This window comes from Poecilia reticulata, linkage group LG8 (genome assembly GCF_000633615.1).
Source record: "Poecilia reticulata strain Guanapo linkage group LG8, Guppy_female_1.0+MT, whole genome shotgun sequence".
NCBI lineage: Eukaryota > Metazoa > Chordata > Actinopteri > Cyprinodontiformes > Poeciliidae > Poecilia > Poecilia reticulata.
Genome location: NC_024338.1, coordinates 7691875 through 7712745, shown reverse-complemented (window position 1 = coordinate 7712745; position 20871 = coordinate 7691875). Strand labels below are relative to the sequence as shown.

General features: G+C 41.6%; 1 protein-coding gene across 5 annotated transcripts in view; it reads left to right on the top strand.

Annotated features, from left to right (window-relative positions):
- Positions 1-20404, top strand: part of grin2ba (glutamate receptor, ionotropic, N-methyl D-aspartate 2B, genome duplicate a) — a 178721-nt gene extending 158317 nt beyond the window's left edge. For all 5 annotated transcript variants that reach the window (XM_008415507.2, XM_017306255.1, XM_017306254.1 and 2 more), the window contains 3 exons: positions 206-393; positions 7122-7360; positions 13830-20404. In XM_008415507.2, the coding sequence (XP_008413729.1) occupies positions 206-393; positions 7122-7360; positions 13830-16088 (2686 nt within the window). In that variant the 3' untranslated portion in view covers positions 16089-20404. The remainder of the gene's footprint in view (positions 1-205; positions 394-7121; positions 7361-13829) is intronic.
- Positions 20405-20871: the final 467 nt, after the last annotated feature.

The following is a 20871-nucleotide window of genomic DNA, read 5'->3' as shown; positions in this document are numbered from 1 at the left end:
TTCCACCGCGCGTTTCTTTTTGCCAGCCTCAGCCACTGGCAAAAGCAAGTGAAAGTCTATTACTCTTATCGGCGGCTTAGTGCTATTTAGCAGGTTAATTGGAGTGTTGTAGCTGTAGCCGTCTGACTTCTAAGTGCTAATTAATTGCGACCTGTCTGTCTCTCTCCCTGCCGTTCTCTCCGTCTCTTTCCCCTCTTTCCCTCAGCAAACTGGATGCCTTCATTTACGACGCCGCCGTCCTGAACTACATGGCTGGCAGGGACGAGGGCTGCAAGCTGGTGACCATTGGCAGCGGCTACATCTTCGCCACCACGGGATACGGCATCGCCATCCAGAAGGAGTCTGGGTGGAAGAGACACGTGGACCTGGCCATCCTGCAGCTCTTTGGCGACGGTGAGCGCAGCCCGCCGCTTCCTGCGCCGTTTTTATTCATAAACGCCACTCTGCTTAGCGCTCCCCGCAACTCCAACGCGCGGGAAGGCTGCACTGATGTGATTAGCGGTTTAGTAGCGCGCGAACGCATCAGATATGCGACCGTATTTTAACTGATCGCAAATTCTCAACGACCTTGACGCGAGCGGGAAAGGATGAAGCCAACACATTATCTGTTTTAACGTTGATTACACTGTCCTCGTTAGGGGAATTGCTTTGTAGCTGGGCGCATGAAGACACCGCTGGAGTAAAGCTTGATGGAGGAAGAAATTGAGAAATTGAAAGAAGAGCATATTGACAAATTGGCCGCAAATCTATTGTAGGTATAAATCTGCTAACATCAACAGAAAAAGGTGTTTAAAGTCACTAAAAAGATCATTTTAATGGTCTTGTTGCAAAGAAAAATGCAAAAAATCAGAACCAAAACCATGCATTACTGTTTCTCTGCTCCATGCTAACCGCTGCATGCGTAAGCTAGCTTCTACTCGTCTAATAATTGTAATAATCAGATTTAAAAGAAGTTGAAGGAGGTCCATAGCAGAAAATAGCGGAGGTATACCGCAGAAGACATACAGACAATATTCAGGTTGACAAAAAATACTGGAAAATCTGCATCAACTTTTAAAGCAACAACATTGAATCCTTCTACATTTAGCTTTGCAATGTGATCGAAAAAGCTGCCTCCAAGAAAAAGTTGACATTTCATCAAATTGATTTTGATCYATTTAGCTAAAACTAAACAGAGCTCGGCGCTGAAAGGACGTCATGACTGAAGTCAGGAGCCTCACAGTCGTCAATCTCAGGTGAAAGATTCAGAGAAAATATCTGATCCAAGACAACATGTCATCCAGCAGAGGCAAAAAATAGCTCTGTTTCTGTTTGTCAAGCAAAACACCTGAAAACTCAGAAATATYACAGTCGTCAAAAATTAAAGGTTTTGTTAAGAAGTGTAAAGCTGCTGTCATACTGTTTTCTATTGTGTCAAACAAGCTSCCATTTTGAATCAGAGCTGTGGCGCTCATGGGGGGGATTTTTCAACATGTCCAGAAAAATATATTTGATGACAAAACTAAGTATCSTACAATTTTAAATGTRGAAAAAGGGGATGTAGAAGCATTATTTTGCTATTACTCTTGTCTTCAAATGACAGTAAAATAATAATTTGTCGAGTCAATATGTAGATTGACTGGGTTCTTCAAGCAGACAACATACAMCAAAATGACAAAGAGACTAAAGTCGACTCAGCTGAATCCAGATTGATGAGTGAAACTCTTGTTTTTAAGGCTGAAAAGAGCTGAAAAAATATCTTCTAGTTTTTCTGTACTTATAGCTCAATTCCCCTGTCAATAAAAATGCTGATTCTTTAGACTTAAATCAAGCTGACTGCTCTTGTCCGTGTGCCTTTAACGTATCTGCATTCACGCTGTTGCTCCATTCAGCAGCTAATCAACAAATGTCAGCCTGTCWTGTCTACTGGCAGCTACCCATGCCTAGAGATTTAAGGATGGACAACTGTGTTCAGATAATTAGTTATATATATATATGTGTATATATATATATATACACACAATCATCTACAGATGCGTATTTTAATTCTCCATTGTTGTTGCTTTTCTTTAAAGAAAAAAAAAAAGCCAGAGAATGTCACAAAGTCCTCTGAGGTTTCAAAGATTAAAGGTTTTTGTTCACTGTGCTTCGCATCAATCAGTGCTTCAGACAGGAAAACGGTTTGAGCTGCTTTCCCTTTAACCCTGTAGGGGACGGATACATAAAGCTGAAGAGTCTCAAAGCCAGGCRGCGTTTTTTCAACACACTTTAGGTCTTTTTATTTTTGGTCTCCATTTCTGGATTCGCTGCTGTATTTCTGTAAAGTGCAGTGCATTACGGGTGCAACGACGATGTTTCCAGGACAATAAGTTATCGTGTTTTAAGCTTTTATCCGTCTGATTAGCATGTGTGAGAAAAGAAATCTGGCTTTTCTAWGGAACAGGTCTCTGATTGGCTTTGCGACTTAAATGTAAAGTAGATTCAGACAAGGAAAGATAAGGCCGAGCTTTTAATGCAACCTGTGATTTAGCTCCGCCGCRGGRATCCTCGGCTTTATGATGGCGCTTGGCTTTTAAAAGACTTTACCCAAACTCTCCAGGGTTTCTGCTTTTGAAACGCTGCTTTATTCCAGCTCCAACTTCAGTATTATTGGGTGTCTACAAGTGGCGATTAAATGTCGTCTGAAAGTCGCTCTTTGTACAGATTGAAGCGGTCRAGTACAGCTAATCATTTTCATACAGAAGGTCTGTACCACAAAGTGCTAGTAAAATAATACTGTACATATTTTATCTGTTATGATGGTATCTTTAAGTTTAAATCATTTGTTTGATAAAATTCTCATCAATCTTTGTTCTTTTGTGCTTATTAGGCCRGATATTTGACATTTTTCTGCTTTTCATCAATTAAATTGCAACAAACTTTTTATAATAATGCGTCGTTACATGAAATAGAATTTGTGTGTCGATTGGCCAGGTGAACCAGTTCTCCCAGTATATTTCCCTATTAGCTTAAAAACAACCCTTCTCAATAAGTCCCCACGAATGTTTATTTAAACCAGAATTTTCTACTTCATAGGTTTTTAAAACACTGATGTACTGATTTAAATGTAGTTTGCCTAGAAATAGAAGAAGACATTTTGAAGTATTTTAYCTCGAGAATATGAACACAGGTTTTGTATTCTTGTTCCTCAGAGGTTAACTTATCCAGATAGGAGACAGCTGCTGTTTCCTTGCTGTRTTTCTCTAAAAAACATCAAACACCRTTGTTGTTTTCTTTCTTCTTCTGCTTGTGATCTGACTCCCCRTTTTCTTCAACAAYCCTGACTGGGAGTGTCTTTCTCCCTGTTGGTTCMCTCAGCCGCCATGTTCCTAAAAGTCTCGGGGGCTTCTTGTTGTTTGCCAAYTGCTACTTTAAAAMAGAGAATAAAAGTGTTGGGGAATCTTCTTTTAGCCGTAAAACTGGTTTTACGCAGCTACAGGTGGGGGCAGGGGCAGCACTGCATCCATCTACTCCACGGTTTGAACATCTGGAGAAAACTATGTTTTCTGACATCTGATTAAAAAGAGTTTAAACAGTAGGAACGGTCTGRCGGACATTCTTAAACGGGCCGTATTATGTGTTTTCCAGGCAGATAGTGTCATTTTACAGCACAATCAAGTAACTATGGTAACTTCAGTTGTTATAAAAATGCTGTATGAATCAAATATGACTTAAAAGAAATTTGACTTTTTAATTAAACACCTTGAAATTGGGCCTCTGTGTCTTTAAGAAACTCCTGCTCTTTGTCATCACAGCCTCTATTAACCCTTCAACGTTTTTACCAGCATTGCACTGAGAAGCAGCTCGTATAATGAATTCAGCTGATGCTCAGCTCCACCAGGTGTTTGCTAATTGCTACTGGCTAGTCTGAAGGAACTGAGTGRAGGGAGTCATGGGGAGAAGTGGAAGCATGGAAACTGTAGGTCTGTCTTGAAGGCGGGGCTAGGTTCTCAAACATGCATGAGAGAACCAAAGTGACACTCCTGGCCTGTTTTTGATGAGGGAATAACATTACAACATGATGTAAAGGTCAAAGAAGTCGACTTTTACATTATACTGCCCATTTAAGTTGSTTTGAAACATCTTTCAGACCTTGTCGTACTGAAAGCCAGCCCATGCCAAACTCGGCAGCTGCACCCTCTGTATAATCAGGCTGACCCTTCTTGATACGCAATTAAACGCAGAACAGAAAATGTAAGAGAAATTTAATGTGTCTGGAGGTTTTCTCGCGTCTCGGAGCCAACTGTGCTGGACGCTCTCCAGCGCATTGTGAGCCTCCTGAAACGAGGGCCGTCCGGAGGCCCGCTTCATTGTGTCCCAGTTAGGGGTGCCAGCATAGCTCCTGGTGTAATTCGACACTGGGTGCTGTGAGAGAGTGCATGTGTGAAGGCGCGCACACATGAATATGGGTCAGTCCTCTGAAAGTGAGCCGACRTGTGTGAGACGAGTGAAAAAGTGTCGAGATTCTGTATTTTCGTCAGCCTACGTCCAAAGAGTCTAATAAGTGTTCTCCATTTATCGATTCTTACTTATCGATCACCGGTACCGACGGTTTCTGATCGAGCTACATTCATCACAACTTTTGACAGTCGCTTGTGTATGTTTGTACGTGAATATGGGTCGGCTCGCTGTAACACTCCCCCTCCATCCCGTGCCACTGCAGGAACCGAGTGGCCCCTATCTCACAACCTCTGAGGATTTCAATGTCACTTTGCCACGCCTCGCCGTCCACTCGGCTCCTCGTGGCCTAGAAAGGGATCCGGCTCACGCGGAAAGCCCCGTGGTTTGCTGTGGAGGGAGTGTGTGGGGTTGCTTGACGCAGGCAGGAGCAAAACTTATACACAAGAGCTGTCCTACAAAAACAGAAACCTCATGTTTAATTCCAGTTTTTTTCTATAAAATAGAAAGTTTTCACATGGCTTGACCTTTTTCTGATCAACCAAGACTTGCTGCATAACATCAGAAGTTCATTTAGTGTTTTTATCATGCTTGTCTAAATCTGAAGTGGTTCTAATGCCCAAATTATTGTTGAAGATGCTTTATGTTCTCATTGGAAAAAGGTTTGATCAGCTTGAAATAGGCCAGTCAACACAACAAATTCTGCTGGACGATACATTATCCCAAATGGTATTGCGATAAATGATAATGTTGTTTTGAGACCACTTTCAAGTGATACAAAAGTAATGGATATAATAATGCAAGTACACCTGTCAAAGATCAATAAACTTTAATTTCTAACGAACATTTAATACTGGAACTGGAAGACATTTAATGAATCAAATGAACAATGAATMAAATGAATTATGAAGTCTCTGTGAACAGAATTGCCTTTTAAAAAAGGAGCTTGTGGAGACCAATGGACCAGATTGAAGACTTTTGTCATCCAGTCTGGTAGAAAGAGGGAGAGACACAAGAAAAATGAACAGTCACGCAAATGGAAATTACTGAGCACATTTTAATTTGTCACGCGATTAATTGATTTATTGCAGCAGGCTTAGTCTGAAACTTTAAATACTCTGTGTATTGATTCATCCAGTTCAAGTTTGATCAGTCTCAGTATTTAACAAAAAAAGACTGATGGCAGTCTACATCTGGTGGTGAATTTGTCCTTTAACCGTCCTCCTGATCGCTCCACCATTTTTGGTATAAACTCGTACATTACTCTCGTCACAGTGTTCAACGTAGCGACTCGCAGTGCGGAAATTACGGTACAAATCAGATACTGACTTCAACGTTATTAGCTAGTCTTAGTATTCCCACAAATAAATTGCATTTAGAGAACTGTTCTTACTATCAGAGCAGGTTGAGAACTACTTACTTTCTTATTTGGATACACAAGGCAGACTTTAGTTTGGTTTTTTAATATCATGAAATCCTTTGCTACATAATCTTGTTACACCAATGAATCAGGGTTACCAACTCTCACTCTTGAGAGACTATAAAGTTTTTCCTCTGTTCCTGCCACTGCCCACTGTACCCAGTTACCCAGTTGCATTCTTTATATGCATACCTCAYTTAATGCACATCACCTTTTATCCTACTGTTCAAAACATCTCTTAGGTTTTATCAGTGAAAAAGAGAGCGAGGTTTTCACACCATATCACCGAACTTCCTGTTTCCCTCTGCGYCCGTCACGGATCCAGACTCTTTATTTACAAGATGTGAAGCATCGAATGCACAGCTTCCTTTTTATACTTCCTGCATCTCGACTTACTTCCAGCTCTACTTAAAAGCAGGAAACACTAAAAAAAAGATTTCTGCTTTTTTTTTTTTTTGTTTGGATACAGAAACTGTTAAATTTTTCCATCATCTTTTACAGAGCTCAACCTGGAAATGCACTGTAGTACTGTGAAGAGATTATCAGGAAAAGCCATATTTTTAAACAAAATTACACTTTCAGAAAGAGAGAATTCAAACAAAAGTGAACTCTAATTGTCTCCAGGAGTCTTTGAATCCGTCCACAGACCCACACAGGAGTTGTGTTTTCTGTATCTCTGCTTTTTCCTGACGGTGCAGCCACCGCCGCTGACTGTATGATTAATTAAGCGATTCCCGCCATGCCTCTCTCCGCTCTGATTGAGAKCAGCTTGTGATGAAACAGAAGGTGACCCACAAACGGGACCGTGAGCTGACGGAGCGGCGTCAGACGCACCTGTGAACATATGCTGGGACCGAAGCGTTTGATGTCATCRACGTGCGCCAGTGTGTGTGTGTTTGTGTGTGTTTATGCTGGCCGGTCGTGCTGTGAAGGCCGCTGCCCTCATCCCCCGCAAACCCTCGAACCGTTTATTAAACCCTCGTTTTATCTGCTGTGTCATCACTTCCACGTCTCAGGCYGTCCCACGCCAATTCTTTACGACGTCACATCCATCCTCTCAGCGATGTTTTATGTCCATTTTCCAMCACTTCCCAGCCCTTCACTGTACGCCTCTACTGCCTGTTGTAGTGCTCCATCAACTCCTTATGCCTCTCCCTCTCCCCCCCTCATCCATCTCTCCCTGCTTCCTTCCCCCGTCATACCATCTGTTGCAGTCCTCACCTTCTCTCTGCCTTTGTCCTTCCCCTAATATTCCCTCTCTACAATGTCATCCCCCCTCCTCCAGGTGAGATGGAGGAGCTGGAGTCCCTGTGGCTGACGGGAATCTGCCACCACGAGAAGAACGAGGTGATGTCCAGCCAGCTGGACGTGGACAACATGGCCGGGGTCTTCTACATGCTGGGCGCCGCCATGGCTCTCTCCCTCATCACCTTCATCTGCGAGCACTGGTTCTACTGGCAGCTGCGCTTCTGCTTCATGGGCGTCTGCTCCGGCCAGCCCGGCTTCGTCTTCAGCGTCAGCAGGGTGAGAGGCCCAAGAGGGGAAAAGGGATTGGGGGGGGGGACTGCACGACATCCCGAATATACACTGCAAAAAGATAAATAAAATCTGCGTATTTAATGGCAGATTGTGGCAAGAAAAATTCATAAAACTATTTAAAGCTGTTTGATTCGACATGAAGTTTCCACAAATAAATTAATGTACATTTTATATTTGTACATTAACTTTATAGGTTCATGTTCATGTTAGGAATTTGCATTTTTTTCTGTAAGTTTTAAGTATTTTCTTTTACAGTAAAACATCGACTCCAGCACCATTTTTAACCACAAAATCAACATCTATCGCTGGAAGAAAGAAAGAAATGTTTTAYCTCAGTTTTTATGGTGGAGTTCTGGCAACAACAGCAGCTGGCAATTTACTGTAGAAATGTACTTTTTACATTTTTTCACAGTGCCAGATGGTCAAGACGAGTTGAGTGGTATTCATGTCCTTATATATTAAATATCATGCACTAAAGACACTGATAGCATCATTTCAAAACATTAAACTTTGAATTCAAAAGCATTTTTTCAGTAATTATTTACTTCTTGTAACAAATAATTCCTGAATTTGTTCCACTGACCCTTGTTTGGAAGGGTCAAGGCATATCCATATGATTGAATKGCCTAGTCAAAGTGCAGTTAAGAATCTTTGTCAACTCTTAAAAATTGATGTTCACCGATCTGTTCAATCTGAAGTGGATAACAGTTTCAGTCTAAAGACTTCTGGCTGTAAAAAGTTGGAATAAATTTTTTTTTTACCTTTTACAAAATTGTTTCATTTTCCTTTCCTTTTACAGTTACCAAATGTGTAAAAGTACAAACGAATTAAATGTTTTTTTAAGGCTCTGTATTTATTTTCCCTTTTCTGACGGCCACAGGTTGGCAGACGTTCCCTTTCTTCGCTTACAGAAAACAATAATCTCTCCTCTGTAGTTTTTGTTGTGATTCATAGGCTTTCCTGGAGCCCGTGAGGTAAACATTTACAAAATGCTGAGCTGAAATCAATAATTCACTCAAGGAAAAAAAATAAATAAATCAGCCTCTGAACCAGTGAGGGTAGATTACCGCGTCCCGGGAGACCAAAGTCACTTCAAGGTGTTGGATTTGCATCCCGATTGTTTTGACTTGKCTATGGTGTAATTCACTGCATGCCTCTGAAGGTGAACCTGTGCAGGCTGAGCCACGTGGCTAATTTACAGCAGAGGAGCCACATGTTGCTGCTCTATCTCTCCGTTACCTTGACGGAGCTGTGCAGCCAGAAAGCAAAGCTAAAATCGCCTCCACGCTCTCTGATCATGCTTGAGTGCCCASCTTTCATTACTTTCTCCATAATGGTCGTTTTATTTTGTTAATGTGTGTTTGTGCGTAACCGTRTCTGTTTACCATCGCTCCTATGCAGTCTGGAATAATACAGAGCTTCATTATTGTTTTTTTTTTTTTTTTGGGGGGGGGGGTTGGTCTGAAATGGAAAAATATTTGTATTTCCAGACTTTATTAGCTAGCAAAATGTTGTCCTCACTTCTGTCCTTCCTTATATGTCAGTACTTTCATGCATATTTGTCTCTGTTCTTACCTACTTATCCTTTATGTTCCCTCCTCCCTCTATACCTCCCTTGTGTCTATCATTCCTTTCGTCTTTGCGTTCTTCCTTCCTTCTTGATTGCAGGCTTCTTTGTGTCTTTAACTTCCCGTTTCGTTGGATCGTTCTGTTCTTTTGTCTACTGCTCTTTATTTACTTCTGAAGTTGATTCATTCATTCATTCTTTCCTTCCTTCCTTGTATCCATACCTTTTTCCTTCTGCCCTTCCTGTGTTGAATCATCCTTTTTTCCATACCTTCCATTTTTTCTTGTTTCTTTGTTTTGCTTCTCTCTTTCCATGCGTCTTCCCTCCATTTCTTCCTTCACTGCGTCTTTCTGTAAATTTGGATGTCCTCAGTTCCTTCTGCACTTTCTTGGTTCCTTCCAATCTCTCTTCCATACTTTGAGTCTGCTTACAGCAGACGTATCGGTCATAAATCCAGTGAATATTTGGGCATTTATATTTTAAAATGATCGTAAAGTTACTGGGGATCTGGGAAAGCCAAATCTGGAAAAGTATTGAATTTTTCATGAAAAATGTGGAGCAACCCCTGATTTCCATTTGCCTCTCAAACGCCATTTGACTTCTCATTTTCAAAGCCGAGCCGCTTGGTTATGGGTTTTTTTTTCTTTCCTTTTCTATTATTATTATTATTGCATCATTACAATTTGTATGGGTGGCTGGAACAGAGACCAATTAAGCTTTGTGTAACATTCAGCGATCGTCCTTAATGGCAGAAATTACRCCCGTCCCTACCGCAGCCTGGCAAAATGARTGAGCTGCGCGTGTCCACGACTACAGTGAGATGATTCAGTGTGATAAAATATTCTGGGCAAACACTCATAGAAAGAAGTGATTTGTATTTAGAGCACTGGGCAGGAAAACATCAACAGAAGTTATGACTCTAACATCTCAGCACAACCCGACGTCCAAAGCGTCACATCATCCATGTCTCATTTACTGTAACATTGTCTCCTGAGCTGCAGCCATTTCTTCCATTTTCCCTTCTTTCTTTTCCCCTCTCTCGCGTTCTGCTCCTCAGACAGATTCTGTTTTCTTTAATTTCATAGCCTAATCCAATAAAGCTTATTGTTATTGCCGCAATTAACATCTAGGCCCGGCGCCGTGAGAAATGACATCTGTCACGGTTGGCGTGAGTCACGCAGTCAAATCTGCGCGCTCGCTGTTGTTTTCCCTCCCTCTGCAGGCGTGGTGAGCGGCTCTCCTCAGACTCGCCTGGTCCTTCGGGTCCCACCTGAAAACACTCAGACAAATGAGTTGTATTGATTTAAAAAGCCTCTGATACTGTAAACGTATCGGAGGTTTTAATCGCCGCGCTCTGCACAGATCTCACAATAAAGTATTTGGAAGTTYATTTGCGCGTCGCAGCAAAAACGTGTGCAACGTTTGGACCGTGATAAACAAGGAGGTGCTACACTACCTACAGCCTGATCACTTGAAACGTTCTCTGCGATATCCGTGCACGGAGAGCTGATGGCGTTCATCTGTTGTGGAAGGAGAGTCATACTGAGGTAACGGTAGAGCAAAAGTATTCAAGTCTTTTAGGGTATGCCTCTACCAGATTTGCACATCTAATTTTTTTTTCAGTCTTTGTAACTATGGATGGGATGTTATGTTTTCAATTTTTGTCACTGATTCTCAACAAGATTAGGACTCTGACTGGACCATTCTAACACATAATTATTGTTTCATCCTAACTGTTTAGTTCCGTCTCATTCTGTGCGTTTGGGATTATTGCTCTGCTGGAAGGTAAATCTGTGTTTTAGTATGAAGGTTACGAAGGTTTTGCTTTTTTTATTATTTCTAGCAGTGTTATCCTCTACACTGCAAAAACACAAAATCTTACCAAGTATTTTTGGTGTAGTTCCTAGTAAAAATATCTTTGTAGAGTTGAAATACGACAAAACTATTAAAGTAGTTAAAGTTACCTTAAGTCTCTAACTTAAGGTAACTTTAAGTTAGAGACATAGGAGCTTATTTTAAGTCTTTAATGTTGATGGAAAAGTTCTAGTTCCACTGGTAGATTATTTTACTCAGAACATGGGAAATGTCTTATTATGAGTGAAATAATCTGCCAGTGGAACCAGTACTTTTAAAAAAAGAAAATTAACAAAGTATTTCCTTAAAACGAGCTTCTATATCTTGCTGGAAAGTTACTTGTAAGTTAGTCTTGTCTTATTTCAAATGTACTGAGATGTTTGCATTAAAATCCTGACAAAATAATCRGTAGGATTTAGTGTTTTTTACAGTGTAGGATTGTCCCGTATTTAGCTAAATCCTTATCAACTCTGACCCGCTGAGAAAACCCCTCTTCAGAGTGATGAAAAKGTTTTCCACTTTATTCTGACTGATGTGGAATGTTAGATTCTCTCCACATGGGGATTTGCATGTGGGTTAAAAAGTTCAGTTTTTGTCTCATCTGACCAGAAGACAATCTTCATGTCTTTCTTTAGTAATTGGTCTTTTTCAGGCGTGAACGACTAATAGTCGTCTTGTTGACAGATTCCCCCACCTGTGGATCTCTGCAGCTTGTCCAGATGGCCACTAATGCTGTCTAACACACCTCTTAGGCCTTTAATGCACTTATGCCAAGATTAAAATTCACACAAGTGGACTCTATTTACTACTTGGGTGATATTTGAAGACAGTTTGTTACCCTCAACATTATAGGAGTCTAGTTTCACTGTGAATAACTATAAATAACCTGCTACGGTTTTGGTTTTAAAACAACAATAGATGAATAAGTCCAGAACATCAAGTTATTACATGTGTGTGGAATAAATACATTATGCAGGAGTTTGACAAGAATGAAAATTCAACCTTACAGTTAAACACATTATTCAGCAAACTCACTAAGCCAATAACAGTTGAACTACTAAGAAAAAGTTGAAATGATTAAACTAATGAACTGCTGCAGGCAAAAACTGTAAAAATAGATCTAATAGAAATATGCAAAGATGTCACTGTTCAATGTTGAGAAAACAGGTTTATCTAAGAAGAATTTGGAAACGAGGCCAATTTAATTCTTGTTTTTAGTAACTTTTRTTAGAGTAACAAAATGTGAAAAAGTTAAATTGACCAGAAAGTAAATTTTGAGAACTTTATTTTTTTGGAGGGAAAATGTGACAAATTCAGTAACCAGGACGAGATGCTTTTGTGTGGAAAAAGCCAAAAATATCATCAAACCAGGTGAACGGGCTTGTWTTTGTCTTCCTCCTCCAAGTGCCTCTCCAGCTTCACCTACTTTCCCAACAGCTCCTGCTATTAACAGACTGTGAAATTAAAGCAATACCACTGCCTGTAAAATAAATATTAGRACAAAGCCTTTTCTGAGCCATTKCAGCAGTCCGATCACCAGAAATGCGTGAACTGAGGAAGAACTACGAGGGTCTCGAGGAGAAGACGCCAAGCAGTAAAATATTTCTGATCCCGCGGATCAGCTGAGTTTTGACCAGTTGTCGTTATGTTATCCAGATCAACCTCCTGTGAAGAATCAGTCTTAGCGATTGATCTGCTCCTTTAAGGTTCTCATCTGTCACGCCTGGTTTGCCCTCCGCTCAACATCCATTTTTATCTGAATATTGTATCGTACATCACTGAATGCAAATGGAGCCGTTTGTGTTTCAGTCTCTGATGGGCTCGGCTTGTCCCCCCCTTTAGTGTGGCCTTTGTCTTACAGTAGGAAGTGTGTTGCTGCCAGCGGCGCCAAGAGGCTTGTGAAACTGAGGGTTTTAATAACTGCCAGAGGAAATAGTTGAGCTGGATTCTAATTACATAGATTGAAGGTATTGACCAGTGGATCTGAAAGGGTTTTATAATCCCTCTGCCTGTATCAATCACCTAGCACCAAGTCGCTCCATTCTCTCTCCAGGGTTGTGCCTTTTGATCAATTGCACTGTTACACGGCAGCGAACATGCTGCATTTTCTCCCTTATCCTGTTAAATGTAGATTAGTTTAGATATTTACTCACAATATACGACTGTTCTAACTTTTTGTCCTCTACATTCTAAGCATTTGTCAAGATGCAGTTTTAAGCATTTTTTTAAATACAGTAATAAAATGTAGAAGCAATAATTAATGTTTATTTATTAGGTTGATAACCAAACTTTTATTGCTTGACATGTTTATTTTTTCAGCATCAGTCTTGAAATATTTTTTAAGTGGTACTTTAAGAAACAGCCACTTAACATTTGCGTTATCCTCAGCTATGTGTCTAAGGAATGACTGGAGTGCTAATGAAAGAAGCGTATCCCTGTAAGAAAAGATAGAAAATCTGAATCAAAGTAGGCAGGAAATACAATTATTTCATTCTTATGTTTAGACACTCTCATACCTCATAGGATAGAATAAATATATTTTAAAGAGAATAAATGAGAAGCAGCTTTAGCTATGAAAAATTACGTTATAGTTTTTACATGCATTTCCTTTTTCTGTAGCAGATTTAGGATGGCACTAGCAGGGCAGAACTGGAAGAAAACCTTTTTAGGGACCTCTGAAAACTTCATACTGGGGTTGAGGTTCATATTCCAGCAGGACAGACCTTGAACATAAAGACAGAGTGTTTATGTTTCAGAATGATTCAATCAAAGTCCAGACCTAAATCCARCGAAAATACTTTTGCAAAACATTGTACATGCAAAAATGGTAACTATGCAGATGGTGGCCGGAAGCACTGTATCATAGGTGTGCAAGAATCGACTGTTGAAATMATTTTTATCAAGGTGGATTGATGGTGTCGRCTGTCRTAGGAGTTCATTCCGCAATCGGAAAGCACTATACAAGAACAGGCCATTTACCATTAAAGTGCAGCACTGACTATGCTTCTCCTTCTCTGTATCTCTTTTATACAGGGAATATACAGCTGCATACATGGGGTCCAAATCGAAGAGAAGAGCAGCTCTGCGTTGAACTCCCCGTCAGCCACCATGAACAACACCCATTCAAACATCATGCGCCTCCTACGCACTGCCAAGAATATGGCCTCTTTGTCAGGGGTGAACGGCTCACCACACAGCGCCCTGGACTTCATCCGTCGAGACTCTTCTGTTTATGACATCTCTGAGCATCGCCGCAGCTTGGCTGGCCATTCCGACTGCAAACCTCCTTACATGCCTGAAGACAACATGTTTAGTGACTACATCAGTGAAGTGGAGAGGACGTTTGGCAACCTTCATCTCAAGGACAGCAATTTGTACCAGGATCACTATCTACACCACCATGGTTCAACCCCAGGGCTCACTGGTCCTCCTCCCAACAGACCCCACAGTTTGGGCAGTGCTAGTTCTCTGGAGGGTGGCATGTTTGACTGTGACAGTCTGGGTGGGGGAGTGGCTCCCATCTTCACCACCCAACCTTGCTCAGCTCTGACCCACAGGAACATGAGCAAGTTTGACCTGTTGTCCGGACAGACTCCTCCCTCAGGCCAGAGCTTCAAGGGAGGACTGCCTGACATCTACGGAAAGTTCTCCTTTAAAGGTGGTGCCTCAAGCTCCACTTACATTCCGGGACCTAGCTACTGTGGGGGGAGAGGAGACGATGACGGAAATATACGCTCAGATGTTTCAGACATTTCCACACACACTGTAACCTACGGAAACTTGGAGGGTAATGCCAAGAAGCGCAAACAGTACCGCGACAGCTTAAAAAAGAGGCCGGCCTCTGCAAAGTCCAGACGGGAACTGGACGAAATTGAGCTGGGTTACAGGAGGAAACCCTACCACATCAGCCACCACCACTACCACAGCCAACGTTCTGCCTCCCCGCCACTGTTGCCCTCYGAACGCAAGCGAGGGGGTGGAGGAGGAAACAACAATGGGAACTCTTACCTCTTTAGGGAAAAGGAGAGTGTTCGGGACTTTTATCTCGACCAGTTTCGTCCCAAAGAGGGGGTCCCTCAGTGGGAGCATGTGGACTTGACGGAGGGCCCTGGAAACAGAGATGGAGGAGTGCCAACATGCACCTCCTTGGTTCCAGTTGAAGACTTTCTGAAAAGCAAACCCAAAAAGTCGGACTCAAAGGGTGGGCCAGGGTCTGGATTGGCAGGGGGAGAATGGGAGTGCAGGAACTGTCGAGCTAGTGGGGGCAAGCAGATGTCCATTCATGGAGGAGGTGGTGGGTATTCAAGTGGCATTGGCTGTGGGTCCTCAGCAGGTGGCAGCCGCCCTAGCTCTGCAACCTGCATGCGCTGTGAGGGTTGTAAAAAGACAGGAAACCTCTACGATATCAGTGAGGACAATAACCACCCCTTGGAACAAATGGGGGGAGGGAAAGGCGGGGGAGGAGTGGGAGGTATGGCCGCAGGCCCTCAGGCTCAATCTCAGGCCCAGCAGAGGAGAAAGAGTGGAGGATTTGGGAAGCAGCTAAGGCGGCAGCATTCGTATGACACATTTGTTGACCTTCAGAAAGAGGAAGCAGGTGGAATGGGAAGTCTGATGGGAGKCTTAGGGGGAGGTATGGGTGGACCTGGGATGGGAGGAATGCTGCCCCCACCAAGGAGTGTTAGTTTGAAGGAGAAAGAACGCTACATGGAAGAAAACAGCCCCTTTGCACACATATTTGAACGCCATGGGGGCTCAGAAAGGGACAGGGACAGAGACCCACTGTTTTATGGAGGTGAGAGCCAAAAAGGCTCTGGGTCCCCATTCGGACTGTTCAGAGGTGGTGAGGGCCTCCACCGCCGCTCCATCGGAGAGAGAGACATGAGAGACAGATCTTTGATGGAAGGTGGAGGTGGGGCAGCTTTCTCTTTATCCAAATCTCTTTACCCTGACCGGGTAAACCAAAACCCCTTTATACCCACCTTTGGCGATGACCAGTGTCTGATGCATGGAGCCAAACAATATTACCTGACAAAGCAACAGCAGCAGCAACAACAAGTTGCCCAGAACAGCAGAGGTGACTTCAGGAGTCAATTGAGTGCAACGTCATATCTGCCATCATCTGCCACAGCTGGGGTGATGTCCAACGTGCCCCCCCGGTTCCCAAAAGAGCTCAGCCTTGGTGGGATGAACCATCACGGGTCTATGTTGGCAGTCGGACCCCCACGTCCCTTCAATGGAAGCAATGGCCATGTGTACGAGAAACTCTCTAGCATTGAGTCTGACGTGTAAGAGACAAAGAGGAAGGAGGAGAAGAACAACAGAAGTGTTTGGAGATCAGGGGTATTTCTTAAAACTATTCAGACACAAAGCAGCTTGAGTTCATGGTGACACAAAGAGATGACTGTAAGAAGGGTCAAATGAGTGGCAGAGGCAAAACAGGTAGAGACTGTTGTACAAAATAGAGAATGAAGATGGGAATTAAAAAATCAAGACATCCTTAGGGGGTTAAGGATGCTAAACCTCTCTTAAAATGGCCAAAGCTACTCTACTTTTACATGCACATACAATCAATCAACATTGTCTTTAATCTCACAAAAGYCCTACACTTCAAAAAGTTCCATCCTCATAGCCACCAGTGTGCTAGAAGTCACATTAATATCTTGACAAAGCATCACCTTGTTTTAGTTTTCTACAGGGGCCACAGTTTGAGGGCTCCTGCTGGGTGCTTGTGAGGAACCACAGCAAGAGCGGCAATGGGAGAGAACTGCCCATGTGCCCCTGTGACAATTTAGAAATTAGACATCACATTCGCTAGAGCCACAACACAGCCTGTCTTGGACATCTCTCCCTGAACCCTTTCCCACTCCTCTTCTTCTCTGCCCCTGCTTCTCCTCCATATCTTTGACACCTAAAGAGCTGTTTGCTGATGAGAAATACAATCATGAATGATAATAAGATATTCTTATAGAAAAACAGGGTATAAGAACAACAATAACGTTGTGAATAACAAAGACATTCATGCTGTTTATGGTAACTCTGCTTRTGAGACCATACATTTTGTTTTGTATTCTGTTGGTATAGTATTTGACTATTCTCTAAGTATCTGTAGTAGTTGTGTTCCATTTGCTCCTGGTGGTGCCAGGAAGGTTGTTCTTGGTTCAACCAACAAGCCAGAAAGACTGAGTCTTTTACTCCTGTGTTTTCTTCTGTTTTCTGTAGAATATTTTACTCCATGACCATTCGTGTATCTGCTCCAGKATTTCAAAGACACGTTTGGAGCTGGGAAATTCTTGATATTTTAAGACATTGCTAATAATCAAGCACGCACATGCTTCAAAACACAGTTTCTTTTTCTTTCTTCAGTTTTTTTTTTTTGTCAGTCTGAACTCGTGTTACTGTGAAGAACAACGTTTTCACCAGAAGCTACTGAGAGGAAGGACGTGCCTTAAAGGTCTCCAGTGGAAGTGTCCTCCAGTTTCACACGCAGCTGCACCAGAACAGACCAGCGCTCATTCAGGCTGCCCAGTGTTGCCGTCTCACATATGAGCCAAACCCGCTGTAGAAATTCGACAGCAGGCTGCTGATGATGATGGTTTCCATACAAGACGCTGTTTGAGATCTTTTATACCTTCGTAAAAATATTTCATATGTCAGGTATGGATGGTGTTTTATGAACCAGTCGTAATCAGGATGTCCCACTGTTACTAATAAGCTGATGTGTCTCAGTTCATAGCAATGGAAGCCTATAGACCACCTGTTTTATCCATCCTACACAACACCTGTCACTTGGTTCTTGCTAGCATTACTTCACATCACACCAACAGTCTGAGAGGCTCGCACAGAAAGCTTTGCTTGGACATTGTGTAAAACCAACATTATGCAMTGTCACTTATGCAGACCTGCTACAACGAAGTTGTAGAAGAAGCTGATAAAARGCAGGGTTGAGGAACTGGCTAGGCAACAGGAAGGCAGCTGTCTTGTGAAAGATTGTTTTTTCTTTTTTACTCAGACTGTTGTAGATAGTCTTTAGCTAAAGAGGCCTCATTTATTGCACAGGACATTTTACTCAGTGTAGGTTCGGGCACTTGGTAGACATGCCTTATGATCCCTCTCCCCCAAGTTGATGACTCATCATGTACAGACTTCAGAGGCTTCTATTAGTTATTTGAAGGTCCGATCTATGATTGGTTGGTGTCACAAGTTCAAGGGCTGAGAGATTTCACACAGGAGTACTGGCCACAGAGAGGACCTACCGGACTGTGTGTTAAACGATTTTTGTAATTATGTCACACCCCAATATAAAAGCACTCATGCAATAGGTTGATATGTGTGTTTGTGCGTTTGAAGAGAAGCAGACCATTATTCAACAATAAGTGCTTTTTTTCCCCTTAATCACGCTGTTAAATATTCATTCCTTCAACAGCCTGTACTCCCTAACTCCTCGGATAACACTGAGACTGATCGAGTTAGCCTTAAATCAGATGCACCCTCTCTCCCTCCCACACACACACAGCCCAAGACACTCCTAATAAATAACTTGGGATCTCTGGAATTTTTATACACATTTGAAAGTTCAGGTGACCCAAACTCAGCAAGGAGGAAGAAGGGTTTGACGCAGAAATAAATGGCTAGTTCCAATTTTTGAAGCGAGGATCTGTGATGTTATCAAGAGTAGTTTCTTTAGCTGCACTAGAAAGATCCGTTATTGCAGTGAGTTAAGTAGAAAAGTGGAAAAAATTGTACATCAATCACACTATAGTTTCAACAAAGTCTTCCTGCAGATTTGACAGCACAGTTAAGATTGCAGATTGCATTGCCTATTTTCAACATACGGAAAAATCATGGCACGAGCCTTTACAGCTAACGACACCAYAAACRGCACACATAYGCACCACTGCTACAAAATGAATGTAGGTGCTACAAAAATGCCACGGCAATGATCCGATATTAACATCACTTAATTTCACGCGACACCATGCAAAGGCTCTGTTTACTTGGAGAATTCACTCGTGCTAAATACTTGGAGTGGCTATAACGGATGGCCAGTCTGACCTACTTTTTGATTATTTCAGCTTGGGATTGTTTAACCTCTTGGGGSYGCACTTAGACTGTTTATATAGCATTTAATTTTAAGCCCAAGATGGTCAGACAAAAAGAAGGTGATGACTCAGCATATTAATATACCCTATCCAGTTATAGGACGCCACACATTTTGAACCAGTACAAATCTATTTTGCAAACCAGCAGTGTTTTATAACACAAAATGTGTTAATTTCATCTGCGTTAGACACATGTAACATGCATTTCTTCTGATAAACAAACATAATAGCAGCCTTTAATTAGTGGAAGACCAGCTGCTAATAATATGCAGTTACATTGGTTGCATGTTTGGCTGAGAAAACAAGATTAGCAGATCTTACCTGATCTTACCTCTTTGTGCAGGCACAAGCAGGTAAGATCTGCTAATCTAGTGTTTTGTTTTATCTACTGKATTGTTTTCTAGATATATTTCTGGCTGAAATCAGATAATTTCTTAACTTTTCTATGAACCGACTGCAATATGATGTTTTTCCGTCGCAGCTAGGGCAGCTATCGCTAGTAACCATTTCAGAGAGCCTCACTTCAAAAACTCAGAACTGCCCCTTTAAGAATCTGAGAGACTTTGGTTTGGGCATCAGTGTCAGCATTAGTATGTTCGATCTTTTTCATGTAAATAAATATATATTTAAGAATCTTTTCACTTTGTACAGTAAACAGACAGACAGGATGTAACTTTCAGTATGTTTTACAATTTAAGAAATAAAACTGTGATAAAAACTCATAAAATAAAAAAAATATGAATAAAAATATGCAAAATATAGAATAAGACACAAATATTACTAATCATAAGTTATATAATTGAACCTTTTTTTTTCTTTAAATCTCATGTTTACTTGATTATAATAGTTTTACCAATACGGATTATGTTAAGAGTTCTGATTTTTTTATTATTATTATTTTCTCTAAATTGTTGCAAACTGAGGATAATTTACTGTAGGTGTAGACGTTTAGTGATTAAAAAAGGGAAAGCTTAGTTTTAGGAGTATGTTAAGTTTYCCTTGGATTGTGTTAGACTATCTTTTTAAGATAAGCTCTTTCTCCATGCTTTTCAGCATAGATTCAATTATCTAAACATTTATATAATACGATATTACATGTATACAGAGGTGATATTTGCATATAGAGGCAGCAGTATATTGTGAACCTTCATTTCGAAGCAGCCACTCTTGTTTAAAAGTTTTCGAGGCGTTTGTGTTTTTTGTTGCCCATTTTTTTGGACTTGGGCTCTAAACGGTAATTGCACACAGAATTTAGAGCCATCATCGGCCCGGCCTATCCTGCTCCCTCTCTTTGTTTGGGACAGACATCACTGTGGTAATGGAAGATTACACACACACGCGCGCGCACACACACACACGCACACTGGACGTTTTTCCAGTGTTGATGTTGCTGAGAGTTTCAGCAAAATATTGTGAAGAAACCAACCAAGCCGAAGTGCAGATTCATCTCCGTGAGAGTGCGGCTGAAATGCATTTGTGCAACCCCTTATTAAAAGGTGAAACATTTGTTCCGTCGTGTCTCATTTTATGCAGGCTTCCCCCCCCCAGCTGCTTTATTTAAACTCGCGTTGCTAAACTGCGTTACTTGACAGCCGAAAAGCCCTAAAATGTTCCGTATTCTCATTCATTTTATTCTTTATTTATTTATCTCTTGTGTGTGTTCCTCTACATTAGAGAGAGGGAACCATCTTTATTAATTTGCAGCGGGCGCATGTGGGACGCCGCGCATTCGGAAATGATTTTCCTCCTCCTTATTTTGTGTGGTTCTAATTCCAATAAGTCCGTGTAATCTTCTCCTCCACCCTGAGAGAAGAAATTCATCTTTCCACTGTTTCTTTTTTTCTTCTTTTCTCTCTAGCTGCCTTCGTGTCCACGGGGTTGATTGAAAAGTGAAAAATGCATCAGTGTGCACATAAACTCTGTTAGCGGTCCATTTCCCCCCCCCTTCTACAAGGCACTGAAATAATTCAAGT